This window comes from Macrobrachium rosenbergii, chromosome 56 (genome assembly GCF_040412425.1).
Source record: "Macrobrachium rosenbergii isolate ZJJX-2024 chromosome 56, ASM4041242v1, whole genome shotgun sequence".
In the NCBI taxonomy this organism is placed as follows: domain Eukaryota; kingdom Metazoa; phylum Arthropoda; class Malacostraca; order Decapoda; family Palaemonidae; genus Macrobrachium; species Macrobrachium rosenbergii.
In genome coordinates this window covers 3860001-3878168 of record NC_089796.1, presented here as the reverse complement: position 1 = coordinate 3878168, position 18168 = coordinate 3860001, and the positions used below count along the sequence as shown (strand labels likewise).

The 18168-nt window shown below is 32.2% G+C and overlaps 1 protein-coding gene across 11 annotated transcripts in view; it reads right to left on the bottom strand.

Moving 5' to 3' along the window:
• The window catches only part of Ih (hyperpolarization activated cyclic nucleotide gated potassium channel Ih), a 557258-nt gene that overhangs the window by 90898 nt on the left and 448192 nt on the right, over nt 1-18168 (bottom strand). For 5 of the 11 annotated variants that reach the window (XM_067100609.1, XM_067100601.1, XM_067100599.1 and 2 more), the window contains exons 4-5: nt 13039-13053; nt 6816-6953 (exon numbers count right to left, since the gene is read on the bottom strand). In XM_067100609.1, the coding sequence (XP_066956710.1) occupies nt 6816-6953; nt 13039-13053 (153 nt within the window). Of the gene's footprint in view, nt 1-6806; nt 6954-13038; nt 13054-18168 lie in introns of all 11 variants that reach the window. The other 6 variants (XM_067100602.1, XM_067100604.1, XM_067100603.1 and 3 more) reach the window with 3 other exon arrangements.

Genomic DNA, 18168 nt, shown 5'->3' with positions numbered 1-18168 from the left:
TGGAAAACTGAAACTAGTTAGCACAATTATAATTAAAGTTCAAAGTACTCTTCAATTTTCATATCATCCCTGTGAGAACATTTAACTGTAATTCAAAATTTGTGACCCAGAACTGAAATTACAGACGGCTTTTCTTCCCGAAAATACACGAGGAATTGCATATTCCAAAATACAGCACTTGCAGCTTTGGACGTTACCAACATACACTACAGTTACAAAGAGGACCTTTTGGTATTATGAAACTAGGGGATATTCCCAAAAGGCGTGAATATTAACGCATATGATCGAGAAAATCTCAAGGCAATACTTACGGGAGCTAACGGTAACCTATCCAAAATGAAACCACCAAAAACCTAGCCCTGATGAGTCTAGGGCTGTAGGCCGCTGGATCGTGTTTACAAAAACAGACATGTATATATATACACAGTCACAAAGCTTAATCCCTGCTGCCCTTCTAGAAACGTGGCACATGACAGTATCTGTTTATATATATATATATATATTTATATATATATTTACAAGTTAGCCATTCCGCAAACAGCCAAATATATATACGAAGCTCTTACCGAGGTTCACACAGACAGCAGACCACATCACCACCACATAGGTCTAATGGCCATTTGCAAAACTGAGCCTTGACCAAGACTTGAGGTTACGGGTGCTGGCAGGGGAGCTTGGCTTTGTTTTTTTTAAAATTTTTTGAGGTTAGCAAAGCGGACCATACATGATCATGACTTAAGAAAGAAAGAGAGAGAGATAGAAAGATGAAGAGTGTGTGTTTGTGAGAGAGAGAGAAACAAAAGGCTTGCAAAGCCTGTAATATAGTAATAATATTAACAGCATGCACTCACCACCTTACACCAGCGTCATACATGATGATTTATGGAATAAATACGTTTGGTTCCCTTGCCCAACCTACTTGAATGTGAAATAGGATACAGATGATTAGAGAGATGTTACTGAATAAAAAAAAAAAACTACATTATTGAGCAGAAAAAAATAAGTTATGGGAAAACATAGATGTGAATCAAAAAGAATGTAAGTTACGGGAGAAACTAGATGTGAATAAACAGTAAAAAAAAAAGTTAGGGAAAATCAGGGGTGACCGAATAAGAAAAAAATAAGATATTGGAGAACTTAGACGTATCCGAATAAGGGAAAAGTTATAGATAAAACTGGAGGTGACTGAATAAGAAAAAGGTTATAGGAAAATCTAGATGTGACTGATTAATAAATAATAAAAAAATCAATTTGATTACAAAAGGAAAAAATGGACTGGGAAAAAGTATACGTGATCAAATAAAAAAAAAAAATTAAATTGACTGAAAAACTATCCGTGTCTATTAAAATGATGCTAGACTTTGTACATGGAGCAAAAAGGTGCTAACGATGACGAGAATCATGATAACAATAATAAAAATATGAGAGAAATAGAGAGAGAGAGAGAGAGAGAGATTATCAAAATACCTACATACCTGGCAACTGACTTTCCAAAGGCCTGCCAGCTTAATATTTTACAATATATACAAAATGCAGTGATTTATTTAAAAAGAGGGAGGCAGAACGACTGAAAAATAGGAAGAGAGTCCTTTCTTGCTGAGCGTAAAGAAAATACAATTGAATGTAATTATCACTCTGGAGGAGAATAAGTGTGAGTTGAGAAATTATAAAAAAAAAAAGAGTAAAGGAGAGTTATATTGCACTATGCAGCGGACAGGTGACCGACATCCAGCAGAAATGTTAAAAAAAAATATTAATTTTGGAAGTTCCATAGCCAATTTGAATTTTAATAAACATTCAAGAGGCAAAAAAACTTTAGATATAATTTCTGAAGAAACTGACAAAAGACTATATATATATGTATATATATACATTGTAAGGCAAACCGGTGGCATTTCAAAATAAATAAAATTAAATAATAATAGTAATAATGGTAATAACGGTAAAAAGGGGCCACATATGAGTCCTGTTTCACATAAGCACTGAAGAAATATAATGTAACAAATGTGAAGTCATACCGAATATTGAAGAAAGCATGAAGCCAGCAGTGAGAGAGTAAATATCTTTACCCCCCAGCAATCAATCAATCAATCAATCAACAAACCAATAACAAAAGTAGTCGTAGTAAGTAGTAGTGAGTTGTAAGTGAATAGTAAAGAGAGCGAGACAGAGGTATAAAAATGAGTGGCAAAAACAATAATTTTCAAAGCCAGATTTTAAAAACAGCCAGCGCTCTTCAAATTCATAGAAAACGATTCATACCTTTAAAGGGGAAGCTCATGTGAAACAAATTCATAGAAAACGGTCCATACCTTTAAAGGGGAGGCTCATGTGGAACAAGAATCACATACGTTACAAAATGTCTACAAATATACGGATATCAACAAATTGGGCGCGCATACACAATTCCACGGGCTGCTCAGTGAACAAATACGATACAACAGAAATAAGCTGCGTTTCCCTGTGCTACGTTCAGAAGCGAGAAGTTACTGAAAGCTATATATATATATATATTCATCACAGAAAAATACAGAAAGGTCAACATAAACAAAAATTAAACAAAAGACGACACACATGATTGCGACTCAGGAAGATCTACCTGCGTGTCTCATAAAATAAAAAAAGAGCTTCAATATAGCTACAGAAAATAAAAAAAGGGAAAACATATTTCAATCAATAACAAACAACAGCCATTGAAAGAGCTGAATGATACAAGTTGACACTAGTCACAAAATTACGTTTAACTTTTTTTTTTTTCTTTGAAACAGAAGCCATTCTCGAGAAGCTTTGGGTCCGCTAGAAGCCAAACAGAGAAGAAGAAGAAGAGGAGGAAAGAAGGAGAAGATGGAAAAATGAAGTGGTTCATTACCGCATGAGGAAACACAGCTTCGAGGCTCTCCAAGGAGAAGGGGGTGAACCAAAGACACATAGCTGGTCGTGGAATTGAGTAAAAGCACTATATTTCATGAAAAAAAAAACAGGTTCTACAAACAAATGGAGTAGTAAGTACTTCAAGATTACAAAGAAGACAGCATTGAACAATAGGCCAGAGTTAAGTCATTGTTAAGACTGAAGAAGTGAGGAGGAATTGGAGGAGGAGGAGGAGGAGGAGAGAGAGAGAAAAGTGAGGTAAAAGTTGGTGGGGGAATGGGGAGGGGGAGTGAAGAGGTGTGAAGGATAGTCAATTTATTGTCATTGTTTTGGTAAATAGGAAAGAGTCTTTATTTTTTATATATAAATGTCTTGAGCTATTTTGCAGGATGTTGCTGGAAGGACCAAGGTTCAAAAATAAAGATGCAAAATTTATGAACTTTGAAAAATCAAGTAGAAATAAAAAAAAAATAAATGTTGGAAATAAAGTGAAAAGTAAAAAATGTTGGAAATAAAGTAAAAGTAAAAACAAAATTTAGAAGTTACTGAAAAAAACAACGAAACCAATCGAAATAAAACTTGAGATGACAAGCTTTGAGAGAGAGAGAGAGAGAGAGAGAGAGAGAGAGAGAGAGAGAGAGAGAGAGAGAGAGAGAGAGAGAGAGAGAGAGATTCACGTCACCTCGAAACCTTCATTCATTTACCTTACACACACACACACATACATTCCTTTGATATTACTGATATACAAACGCATTTTAAAACACGTAATACCCATTTCCAGCTCTCATCAACATCATAACAGGGCACTAATACAGAATATTGCTCTGTTGCATGTATACAATTACCCACACTTTGTCTTTTTCACGCCCAAGAAACATTCATACGTAAAAAACCAATGCATACGAGCTTGTATACGTGTATTCATGTTACACACGCCACATATGCAGTGTATATACATGTATGAGTGTAAATGTATGACGATTTAAACACAGACCCACTCACACAAAGGCGATTTAATTTTGTGCTATGCCAGGTGCAAGTGTGCATATGGATATGGGTTTAAAATATGAATTCATAAGCTGTACAGATATATACATACATGCACACAAACACGCACACACACCTATGTTCACAAATATATATACACCCATCTAAATACACACAAGCATTCTTGAATATGTACAAATATACATCTGACCCTTATATACGGAAGGAGAGAGAGAGAGAGAGAGAGAGAGAGAGAGAGAGAGAGAGAGAGAGAGAGAGAGAGAATGACAAAATTACAAATAAAACAAGTGACAACAAATGAAAGAGAATTGACTTGGGGTGGCGTAATTAACTGGCAATCGTGAAAGTAATTCGATAAAGCAGGAATAATACTGATAAAAATAAAGGTATTGAAACTGAATAGAATATTAAATAGTGTCGTCTTTAACTAATTCACGAAATGTGAATGACAAGGAACTCAATCAAGAAGAAGAAATGAAGCCACTGAAGAAATTAATAAGATTCTTTCAAACGAAAATATACCAAACATGACTGTTGTGGAGGAGCTGGTATCTGACGTAGAAGAGAGAGAGAGAGAGAGAGAGAGAGAGAGAGAGAGAGAGAGAGAGAGAGAGAGAGAGAGAGAGAGAGAGAGAGAGAGACTCATCACACACACTTCAAGACGAAGGGATTTTGGCAGAATAGGTTCATGGGAGTCAAAACGTAGGACAGGGGATCTAGGCAGACAAATTAGTGAAAAGGGGAATAATAACAGTGGTATGATAACAGTGGAATGATAACAGTGGGGGGATAACAGTGTTCGTCAGAATGGAAAGAGCAATTTCCTTCGTTTGATAAAATAGCCACGAATAATTCCACAATCCTCAATTGAAAACAGACCTTAGCCTATTTAAATACGTAGATAAACTGTTTCAGTAACAATATTTAACCATTACTTCTGTAGTCTATACATTAACTATGAAAAGTATAGATACATTAACATGAAAAAACTGTTGTATATACTTTCTTATTAACATCTACGGGAAATCAATATGTAAATGTTAAATTTGATTTTATTATGTTTAAAATGGCTATTATTTTCAGATCTGTTAATTTCGATGTTAAATCTGTGGATTATCACCTATTGGGGAGACACATTAGTAAAATTTAGCAAATACTCTCAAAGTTAATTATCTCCAAGGCAATGAAGACGGGATGTATTATCAACTAAATCAATTATTTCAAAGTGTGTATTCAACAGGGTGTAACATAAATTATCATCGTGGACTCAAGGGGAAATAAAATAAAGACAGTCTACCCAAGAACCAAGGAATTTTTTTGACTGCTCTATATGTCTGTGCCAATTTTGTTTTGATCAATAATTTCATGAAAACTATCATTTTTTTAATGCCTTCAGGTGCTAAAGTTTTGTTAACGTTAATAATAATAATAATATAATAATAATAATAATAATAATTTATTTTTGTGGCAACGAAGTGTAGCTAATGGCCGGTCATAGATCACCAGAGTATCACCAAAAACGATCTCAACCGTACTGATAAATATTTGCATAATTATTAGTTTTCCATTTTGAGGTCGTATCTTTGTGGTCAGAGCCTTCTTTAAAAAAATGCAGCCTGCCATTCTCTTATTCCACCAAGAATTTATTGATATATGAATTTATTTACATATTTAATCCGTCCATTTATTTGTCGTAGACTTCAGTTACTGTGAGAGCGAGGAGAAGATGAATTTACTACTGGAATATATCAACACGTACAGAAGTCATCATACAAACATATATAAATATAATATACTCGACAATTTCTAAGAAGGAGAATACTTTCAAATATACAAACGACTAAACAAAAAAAAAAGGAAGTCAAATACTTACTGAAATCTTCAGTTTGGTTAAAAAAAAAGAGCAAAAAAATGAAAAAAAAGAAAGAAGAGGAATACTAATACTGACGATACTCGGATACACAAGAGAGGTATAGTACTACTACGAGGGTTTCAACGCAACAGACTTCTCAAATAGTACATAGATCTCTATTCTTCTCTCAGCTACAAAGGGTGTGACCAACAGGAGTGAAAAACAAAACAGAGTTTGCTGCTGTAGAAACATTTCAGTACAAGTTAAGGTCTTAAGGGCCGTGGCAAATCTACGTGGTTTGGTCTTTTCTGAAAGTGGTCTCAGATGGAAATCAATCAACAAGAGAGAGAGAGAGAGAGACAGAGAGAGTCGTCTGGTGAAATGAAGAAGGGAATTATTATAATTATATCTGATTATTTTCTTTTATAATATATACGTGTTGAGAGAGTGGACACAGCTTCAATAGGCGCAAGAAACGGCAGAACTAAAATACAATACTTGGGGAACCAGGAGGAGGGGTCAGATCAGGTCAGGTCATAACAACGCAAGAAGGCTGGTGATCAGATGGCCTTAGCGCGCATGCGCGGGTGACTGACTGGGATCTAATATGGGGTAAAGGGGAGGGCAAGGGTACGGGTCGGGATAAAGGGTCATTTTTAAAGGGTAAGGGGAACGACAGAAGAAGGGGTTGGGGGAGGGGAAAGAGCACCAGGGAAGGTAGGTGTGTTTTGGGTCACTGGAGGTCAACAACAGGGGGTAATAATAATAATAATTAAGTGTCTTTCTAGAATCCAAATAGAGTAAGTACATCAGGCGTGGGTTATTTCTACGCATTTATCAAAGGCATAATGATGTATATCCAGCATACATTACATTACATTAAGTAGCATTGAGTGAAGCTTAACCTTGATACTTTTTTTTTTTTTTAAATCTCTAATTTCTTTGTCTTTTTACAGTGTGTCACTTGGAATCATGGAGTGTGAGTGTGTGAGTGAGTGCCTGAGTGAGTAGTGAGTGAGTGAGTGAGTGAGTGTCAGGGTGAGAGAAGAGAATAAAGAGGGGTAACACTGACGCTGCTTACATAGACCTCCTCCCACTGCGACACGTATCGCACGAGTCGGGAGAGGCGGAGCAGGCGCACTAGAGACAGCAGCTTCGCCAAGCGCAGGATCCTCAGCGCCCGCCCCGCGTGCAGGATCTGGAAACTCTCGCTGAAGTCCTGTCGCAGGGAGAGAAGAAGAAGAAGGGGAAACGCGGGCATTAGCGCCGTCGATGCTCGATAGGTGGCGTCGCGGGCCTGTTTTTTTTTTCTTTTGGGCCCGTTGAAGATGTTTACTTAACCTCAGGTAATCTTAATCTTGACTGGGCTGAAAACTAGACCTATGCAGACGTTTCTATCAGTCAATCTTTGTTTTTAACGTCTTAGATCATCAATCTATCAGTCAATCTTTGCTTTTAACGTCTGTGATCACTTATATGTAAATGAAAATGTATTTGAAGATGACTTAACCTAACCTCATGTAATTTTAATCTTGACTGGACTGAACAAACTAGACCTATATATGGGCATTTCTATCAATCAACGTCTGGTTTTAAGGCACTTGGTCTTTTATATGTAAATGAAAATGTATTTGAAAGCTGAACATTACTTATTAAATATTAAATGGCTCGGTGAAGATGTTACCAAACCTCAAATAATCTTAAAATCTTGACTGGACTGAAAAAAAAACTAGGCCTATAAGGACGTTTCTATCAATCATTCTTTGTTTTTTAGCGTCCTTGGTCATTTATATATAAATGAAAATGCATTTGAAAGCTGAACATTACTTATTAAACTCCAAGTTGCCTGTTGGAGATGACCTAACCTCAGGTAACCTTAATCTTGACTGGACTGAAAGCTAGACCTATACAGATGTTTCTATCAATCAATCTCTGTTTTTAGCGTCCTTGCTCACTTATATCTGAATAAAAATGATTTGAAAGCTGATCATCACTTATTAAACTCTAAATTCTTACTGCAATAGATAATTACCATTTGCAACTTGACATGAAATGCATAACTTACCATACCATTCTGTTAGACTAAAGTATTTTTCCTCACCACCTCACTGACTCTAGTACATCCCTGCTCATATCAACTCCTGTCTATTGAATTATGCATTACATCAATGTGCAGTGCATTGACAGCAAAAATGCATTTGCTTCTGATAATTTTATACAAACAGGTTTAATCACATCAACGTGCATTTGCAAAGACAATCCAAAGATATTTCGTTATGATTATGGTAATTTCATACTAATTGACACATTACGTCAAAAGTGCAAAAGTCCACCTTTTTTATGCATCGATTTCTCCTTCATTATCTGAGCAGAGATGAGCTAGAGTCTAACAGTTGTGAAACAAAGATAATCTTAGAATTATGTTAAAAGGTAAAATTACTTCCCTCCCCAAAAAACAACAACACAGAATTTGGCACATTTTGGGCCAGAATCATAAAATCTAGGCTCACGAGACAGAACAGATCATGCGTATGGCGTGCACGGATTCATTTATTTTTCAGTTTTTATATTAATTTTCTTTAGTTCATCAACGAATGATTCCTAGAGTTTATTTTACAATTTTTTATTGGTCTTTTTTATATTAAGTATTTTTTTTTAGTTCATCGACGAATGATTTCTAGAGTTTATTTTCTATTTTTTCTGATTTATCTTCTTTATATTAAGGTTTTTTTTATTACATCAGCGAATGTTTCCTAGAGTTTATTTTACAATTTTTTTCTTTTTTTTTTATATTAATTTTTTTTAGTTCATTAACGAATGATTCCTAGAGTTTATTTTATGATTTTTTTCAGATTTTTTTGTATTGAATTTTTGTCTTTTTGAAAATCTGTTATCCTTTTTTTTTTTTTCATTTTTAAGAATTTTTATTTCATTAACGAATGTACAGTACAGGGCGCAATGATTCTTCAAGTTTATTTTATATATTTTCTAAATTCTTTTTTATTTAGTATTTTTTTAATTTGTTTATTTTACATATTTTCAAAATTTTTTTTATTTTAAAATTTTTTATTTTATATATTTTCTAATTTTTTTTCGGTATTTTTTATTTTTTATTTTATATATTTTATCTTTTTGGTTTTTAGTATTTTTTTATTTTATATGTTTTCATTTAAATTAGTATTTTTAAAATTTTTGTTAATCTACGAATAAAAATGAGGAAAAATAGATGAATTAACATTCGTGGTTAACTTAAAATTAATTACTTTTCTTAAAAACTAATGAATTTTAATTCATTGACGAATGGAAGAAGAAAATAAGAATAACACTTAACTCTTATTTTAAAAATTTTAGTTATTTTTAGTTCATTTACGAACAGATAAGGAGAAACAGAACGAAGATTCAAGCTTTTGTTTATTTTACAAAATTTTTTTTTTACCGTTCGTGATTTTTCATTCCAAAAATGACTGCAAAGTTGTCGAGAAAAAATGGTCAATTCTTAGGAATCTATCTATTTATAAATCTATCACAGATTAAATCATCATTTAAAACTATTATTCTCAAGATGATTTAGTTGAGTCGCTGTCAAATACGTTAAAGCAATTTATCGGAAAAAAATATAATTAACGCAAATAACTTACCTTTGGTTAAAGTAATTTCTTTTAGATACACAATTGATTTCCTTTCACTAAATCTGTGCCAGTTTTGAAAAGCCTTTGTACTTTAAAAATGTTTTAATTTCATTAGATAAAAGGCTTCTTAGTATTTGCGAGATTTTGTTTTTTTCAGTTACAAAGATAATTCATAAAGAAAGTACATTCACTTGAAAGGAAACCTGTAATCATTTAGACGACCTTGACTTCTAATAATTTTTCTTATCTATGGTGCATCACTATAATGTGACCAGAAATATTAAGCAAAAGACACAATAATGTAAATGAGTGATTGTATTTTTCCAATATACGAAAAACGGTTAAAAGATTCCTTTTTTTTTAACCTCTTTTTGTATTTTGGAAAACTACAGTCACTCATATACATTATTGCGGCTTTTTACTTTTTAATTTTTCTTATGAATGACATTTTTCGCTATCATTCCTGTCAATTTAAAAAAAAAAACTGATCGTAATTATTTTGACAATTTTCAGCCATTCAAAGTTAATTTTTCCAATTCTGAACGATGCTTTTCATTAACTTTCGATCATATCTTTCAAAATCTATCTTTATGACACAGCTCAAAAAGAACTTCTTCAAATATTAAATAAGTCTTTCTTAAAAAAGTAATAATAAATAGATGAATATCACATTTGCATTTCGGTCTGAAAGTGATAGTAATTGCTAAAGTATTTTTCTTCGCATTTTTCCGAGATATGCTAATCATGGATAACATAAATCCTTCGCCTGTAATCTGTACCGTGAGGTCAACGCATTAAGCTGATAATAATTTCAGGATCGTTTTAAAAATTTTTACAAACGAATGCATGCATAAGTGAATGCGTGTATATATGTGACTGTAATAACCTTATGTATATATATACATAATACATATATATATATATATATATATATATATATATATATATATATATATATATATATATATATATATTGCTATATATATATATACATATATATAAATAAAGGTACGATTAAATATGCATATTCGTACATTAACAATAGACATCTCCGTGGCCTCAATCGTAACATATATAATATATATAAACGTGCACAGTGTATCATTATCATTCATTTCCAAACAGTGAATAAAATCATCAATGAAAGTAAATTCACCATGACGTCATAAAACTTGCAAAATGCGCATGCGCAATGACGTGATCATTTCGTTAAATGGCGTCGACGACAGGATCATAATATACCGTCATGCAAACTCTGAACAAAAACTCACACAGTTTTATTCATGCTTGTCATTCATGATTATTCATTATCCTAACCGCCTCCTGCTTCGTGTTTTTCATTTTTGCGAATCGATGTTTAGAAAGTTTTTCAATCATTATAAACTTTTTTTTTTTTGTACTCCTTTTAGATAAAAACAAAATTATTTTTTATCCTTTTCAAAATTTTGGGGAAATATTTTTCAATCATTATAAACTTTTCATATTCCATTCTGGTTAAAAACTAAAATTATTTTGATCCTTTTCAAAATTTTGGGGAAATATTTTTCAATAATTATACACTTTTCATATTCCAATATGATTAAAAACTAAAATTATTTTGATCCTTTTAAAAATGTTGGGAAAATATTTTTCAATTATTATAAACTTTTTGTATTCCGTTCAGATAAGAACAAAATGATTTTTTATCCTTTTCAAAATTTTTGGAAAATATTTTTCAATTATTATGAACTTTTTATATTCCGTTTAGATAGAAACACTTTTTATCCTTTTTAAAAATTTTGGGAAAATACTTTTCAATTATCATATACTTTTTTTTATTCCGTTTAGATTAAAAACAAGATTATTTTGATCCTTTTCAAAATTTGGGAAAAATATATTTCAATTATCATACACTTTTTCATATTCCGTTCAGATAGAAACAAAATTATTTTTCTATCCTTTTCAAAATTGTTGAGAAAATACTTTTCAATCATCATATACTTTTCACACTCCGTTCAGATAAAAACAAAATTATTTTAAGTCCTTTTTTTTTTAAATTTGTAGCTTCGTAAATTTTAAGACAGAAGTAAATATATTTTAAGAATTAAAAAAAAAATATTAATGAACTATACACTACACTAATATTCTCTTTAAACTGAGTTTAAAATTAAAAAAAAAAATTGAAAGTCAGCAGAATTTAGGACAAGACCAAAAAATTTAGATAAATAAGGTATATCTTAAAATATAGAAATATTAATAATAAAAACGTATCTTACCTGAACACTTTATAGTATTACAATTTCTAAAAATACTCTCATGGCAAACTTGTGCTTGTTTGAGCTGCCATGAACTAAATAGTATATATATTAAAGGCAGATCGCGAAACCAGGCATTTCGCGAACTGTCTGAAACTTCAGGGAGATAGCGAAATGCACTTAGGGAGATTCGAACCCCCTTGGGGCTAGTACTAAACACGGCGAAACAGTGACTCACCTACACAGTTTCGCCGTGCTTAGTACTAGCCCCTGGGGGGTCAAATGTATTTCGCCGTGTTTAGTACTAGCCCCTGGGGGGATCAGATAGTCCCTAAGTGCAATTTGCTATCTGCCCCAAATTTCAGGCAGTTCGCGAAATGCCTGAATTCGCTATCTTCCTATAACTTATATACTAGTATCATGCTAAAATGCAAAAACGGTCTTGCTAAATATAAGTGAAAGTCATCTGAGGTTAAGGTTATTATGCAAATTTGATCATCAAGTCAAAATTACAATATATATATATTTTTTTAAGGTTCTAGGTTTTATTTTGAAACTGAAATGAACTGACGTATAAGTAAGTAACTAGTTCTGAAAAATCACCCGGGAAGGAGATTTATTTTGAAGTTCATAAATTTTTCATATATTAATATTTTCGAGTTTAATGAATCAATTCTTTTTGGTGTCTATTTCTATCTCGTCATGCTATTATGCTTGCAACAGCCTACTTGAAAAGGGAAAAGCTATTCTTAAGAACATGCCGGTAATAGATTCCTAAGAACAGACGAAGGCACTAGCAAACTATTCCTAAGAATCCTTAAGTACTGTTACTAAATGTATTCTTAAGAATATGACTAAGTCAAGGACAAGTATTCTTAAGAATATGACTGAGTCAAGGACAAGTATTCTTAAGAATATGACTGAGTCAAGGGCAAATATTCTTAAGAATATTAAAAATGGAAAATATACGGATATATAAACGTGCTAGCAAATGTTCTTATGAACAAACCAAGAAGTCATAAGCAAGCATTCTCAAGAACAGACTCAAACACATTCTTAAGAATAGACGCCAGTGAGTACTCTTGCTAAAATGTATCAAGGAAAAACAACTATTCCTATAGTGGAAAAATTTTTTAAACAACATGCTTCTTGCACAAAAAAAAGCATGTTGTTTCAAATTTTTTCCTATAGTGAAAAAAAGGTTGAAACAACATGCTTCTCCGACAAAAAAAAAAAAGCATGTTGTTTCAACATTTTTCCTATAGTGAAAAAAAAAGGTTGAAACAACATGCTTCTCGGACAAAAAAAATGGGGAAAGGACTAAGAATAAATAAAAATGCACAACAGCAAAGTAGCAACAACGTTCAAATTCCCCTCTAAAACTGTAGATGCCTATAACGGGCGGAACAACAAGGAGAAACAAGAAGAAGAAGAGGTCTACCTCTTTGTCACGGTACTGTTGGGGAAAAAAAAGAGAAGAACAACACAGTTGGGAGAGAGCTATTGCATGATTAGATGAGAGAGAAACAAAGATAAACAACATTCGAATTTTTTTTTTTTTGCTTATTTCCTAAAATGAAAGATAAACAACATTCGAATTTTTTTTTTGCTTATTTCCTAAAATGAAAGATAAACAACATTCGAATTTTTTTTTTTTTTTGCTTATTTCCTAAAATGAAAGATAAACAACATTCGAATTTTTTTTTATTTCTAAAATGAAAGATAAACAACATTCAATTTTTTTTTTATTTCCTAAAATGAAAGATAAACAACATTCGATTTTTTTTTTTTTTTGCTTATTTCCTAAAATGAAAGGTTCCTTATTGTATAATAGTCTACGGGATATTTTCAATTATTTTTTCTGTTTGCATATTTCACCGTGACTTGTAAATAAATTACAGAGGATAATATGAATTACATATCTTCGTGACAAAAAAAAAAGAAAAACAACAGAAGATAATATGAATTACATTTTTTCGTGATCGTGACAAAAAAAAAAAAATTTAAGATATGAATTACATTTCTTCTTGACTGATAAAAATAAATAAATTACAAAAGATAATATGAATTACATTTCTTCGTGAAAAAAAATAAATTACAGGAGATATAAATTACACTTCGTCACAAAAAAAAGACAGCAGATAGTATGAATTACATTCAGAAATGAATCTGGAATTATATTTAGAAATGACTGGGTGTGGAAATGATTTAAACAGATAACACCTCAAGTGACAAAAAAAAAAAAAGACAGCAAATATGAATTACATTTAGAAATGAGTTGAGAATTATATTTAGAAATGAGCCAGGTGAGTAAATGTTTGAAGCAGATTACATATCGAAATTACGTTCTCCCACATGACCAGGAATAGGGCAGAACGTCATGAATGAATTACACTGTAATTATAATAAGTAGGTAATGGAAGTTAGAATTACAAGTAACAATAACAAGAATGGTTTATGGTGACTTAAATTTAAATATTTATGGGGATGAGGGTGAATTTTGATAATAACTTGGATATGGGATATTAAAAATAATTACTGATGGATTAAATTTTGTGAATGACACACAAAAAATAAATACTGGCTGATGAATATTTGTGAATGACACTCAGAAGGATGAATTTTTATAACACTTAAGACAAATATACTGAGGGATGGAATTTCAGAGCAACACTTAGAATATACATATTGATAAATAATAGGAATGAATTTTGAGAAAAATTATACACAACAGGTAACGAAGTATGAATTTTGAATTTAATGACACTTAGAATTTAATGAAAAACTCTTTGAACACAGACATTGGGAATTTTTTTTGTGAATTTTATGCAGAATATAAAATGCTTTAATTTTGAAATTATAAATCATACAACAAATAGAACATGAGAGAGAAAATTTAAGTTGAATAGATAAACCGATTATAGAAGATTTTTTTTAAAAATTATGAGTACAAAAACAGACTTATAATTTATGAGAATTGGCAGGTTTTTCATAATTATGAGGACACTGAATATTTTTTTCTGAATTATGACTAATATTTTCCTAAATTACAAGTACACAGTACAGATTTTTTTCTGAATTACAAGTCAACAAGGTAGACTTTTCTGAATTATAAGTAAACAAGATGGACTTTCCCGAGCACATAAATTATAGGAATTGAGAAACCACAGTACATAGTAGTGGTTACTTAGATAAGGTTTTAAATGCTGATGATGCTTCAATTCAAACAAACCTGAAGCTTTGAAAAAAAGCATTTTGAATATTATAAGTCACAGAGGGTAATGATTTGGAATAATTTTAGTTAAGTATAGAATGTTGAATGAAATAACTTCCCTTTAGAATGGAGTTATTAATCTGGTAAGTCCATAAGAATATTATTATTAATTCAGGTACTTCGTATGGATAGACTTCACTTCAGTCATTCCTTGAAGATATAATTATCAACTCAAATAGTACTTAATGACAGAATTCTGGTTTAACTAAGCACTGAGGACAGGATTTTTTTTTATGCAATAAGCATCAGTGTATAACATTTTGAATGAAATCATTAATTTTTTCATGAAAATAGTCTGTTATTTCAACTCTGTGAATTACGAAGAGAAAACAGATTAGGTTATTTACGCAAGACTGAACCTCTGCACTAATCTTAACAAACATTATTTGACAATATATAAAAAAATATTTATTATATGGAAAAAGTTAAAAAATTATAAAAAATAAGAATGGTGGTGATTTAATACATAAGGTTTGAAGATAACACATTGAAGAATAAATGCATTTATGTAATTTATGTAACAGCAGGTTACAAATATAAACTGGAATTGCAAGTATTTTTCCAGTGGGGAGTTCAAATGATCAAATTTCCAATGCCAATTCCATAAGTAGTGATGAAATATCCCTGACAGATCCAAATATCAAAAAAGTGTTTTTTATTAACATTATCAAATAATAAAGTCATTTCTCCCATTTATCATTCTATCACCGGCCTGGCGACTGGCTTTATTCTACTTTATGTGAATTAAAGGTAATATACCGAGATGAACCTTTCCATGAACAAATTATTTTCATTTCATATAATTTTTGATATATTTGAAAAAAAAAGAGTAAGGTCTAGCAACCTGATCATGAAGAAATTTTGATACTGAGTTAGTGCTTAAAAAAATAAAAATGTTCACGAACGGATTTATGATATGAAAAACACAAACTTCAAAGTGATTTTTGAGAATCCTGACTGATTCCAATTTTTGAAACGCCGACGCAAAATATTTTTGATATTTAGCAAAAGCTCAAAAGCACTCTAAGACCTCATACCTCGACTTATGAAATATAATCACAATAGTACTGAATCCTGTAGATAAAACTATTTTCTCCGCAAGATCTTTTTATCTGTTTTTTTGTTTTTAGTAAAACAGCATAAATTCAATTGACTTCATCACAACTACCTAATTTCAGAAGGGAAATTCGATGACTTAATGATATGGAATTGGCATTTCTGTATTATCTCGGGTCCTTGTACGTTAGAGAGGCATTAAGTGACAGAATAAAATTTCTTTTGTAAACTCAGAGTGGGCGTTTAGTTACGTATGCCATGAATGAGTAAGATTATTCTTGTGTTTCATGGGGCAGTCATTATAATCTTGTGACTCACAAAAATGTAATAATTTTAGTCATGTTTTCCGGCATTTGTCATTTGCACCTCATGGAAGTGACAGCTAGTCTTGTGTCTGACAGTTGGTTTAGTATCTCATCTAAATGTCCTTAGTCTTGTGTCTGACAGTTGGTTTAGTATCTCATTTAAATGTCCTAGACTTGTGTCTGACAGTTAGTTTAGTATCTCAAGTGTACTAGTCATGTGTCTGACAGTTGGTTTACTATCTCATCTAAGTGTCCTATCTTGTGTATGACAGTTGATTTAGTATCTCATCTCAGTGTCATAACTTGTGTCTGACATTAGTTTAGTAATTCATCTTGGTGTCCTAGTCTTGTGTCTGACAGTTTAGTATCTCATCTAAGAGTCCTAGTTTTGTGTCTGACAGTTAGTTCAGTATCTCATCTAAGTGTCCTTAGCTTGTGTCTGACAGTTGGTTTAGTATCTCATCTAAATGTCCTATTCTTGTGTCTGACAGTTGGTTTAGTATCTCATCTAAGTGTCCTAGTCTTGTGTCTGACAGTTAGTTTAGTATCTTATCTACTGTAAGTGTCCTAGTCTTGCATCTGACAGTTGGTTTAGTATCTCATCTATGTGTCCTAGTCTTGTGTCTGACAGTTAGTTTAGTATCTTATCTACTGTAAGTGTCCTAGTCTTGCATCTGACAGTTGGTTTAGTATCTCATCTAAGTGTCCTAGTCTTGTGTCTGACAGTTGGTTTAGTATCTCATCTAAATGTCCTATTCTTGTGTCTGACAGTTGGTTTAGTATCTCATCTAAGTGTCCTAGTCTTGTGTCTGACAGTTAAGTATCTCATCTACTGTAAGTGTCCTAGTCTTGCATCTGACAGTTGGTTTAGTATCTCATCTAAGTGTCCTAGTCTTGTGTCTGACAGTTGGTTTAGTATCTCATCTAAATGTCCTAGGCTTGTGTCTGACAGTTGGTTTAGTATCTCATCTAAGTGTCCTAGGCTTGTGTCTGACAGTTAGTTTAGTATCTCATCTACTGTAAGTGTCCTAGTCTTGCATCTGACAGTTGGTTTAGTATCTCATCTAAATGTCCTAGTCTTGTGTCTGACAGTTAGTTTAGTATATCATCTAAGTGTCCCACTATACAGTGCCTATTTTAGTCTTGTTTCTAATGGCAGTATCGTGTAACTGTTAATTACAATGTCATCAAAAACTTGTTCCTACTAAGTTTCATTCTTTCATTCTTTTATTTAAGCTTCTGTGCGCTTACCCTTAAGGTGCTATGTCTAAATAGAATGTCATTTTGGTGCTATGTCTAAATAGAATGTCATTTTAGATTTGTCACATACAAATGCTATTTGAGTTTTGTATCTTATCATAACGCCACTATGAAGTTTTGTCTCAGTGAAATTTGATGTTAAGTCTTGTATGTAAAGAATTATGTATTTTATGAATGTATTATCCTAAGCTTGAATGCCAGGTAAGTATCAGTACATTCTTATCCTAGCGTTAGCCTAGCCTTATGCCCAGTGGAAGTATCATCTGGTCTTATGCCCAGTGGAAGTGTCACCTAGATTTATGCCCAGTGGAAGTGTCATTTGAGTTTCATGCGCAGTGGAAGTGCCATCTAGTCTTATGCCTAGTGGAAGTGTCATTTGAGTTTTATGCCCAGTGGAAGTGTCATTTGAGTTTTATGCCCAGTGGAAGTGTCATTTGAGTTTTATGCCCAGTGGAAGTGCCATCTAATCTTATGCACAGTGGACGTGTCATTTGAGTTTTATGCCCAGTGGAAGTGTCATTTGAGTTTTATGCCCAGTGGAAGTGTCATTTGAGTTTTATGCCCAGTGGAAGTGCCATCTAATCTTATGCACAGTGGACGTGTCATTTGAGTTTTATGCCCAGTGGAAGTGTCATTTGAGTTTTATGCCCAGTGGAAGTGTCATTTTAATCTTATG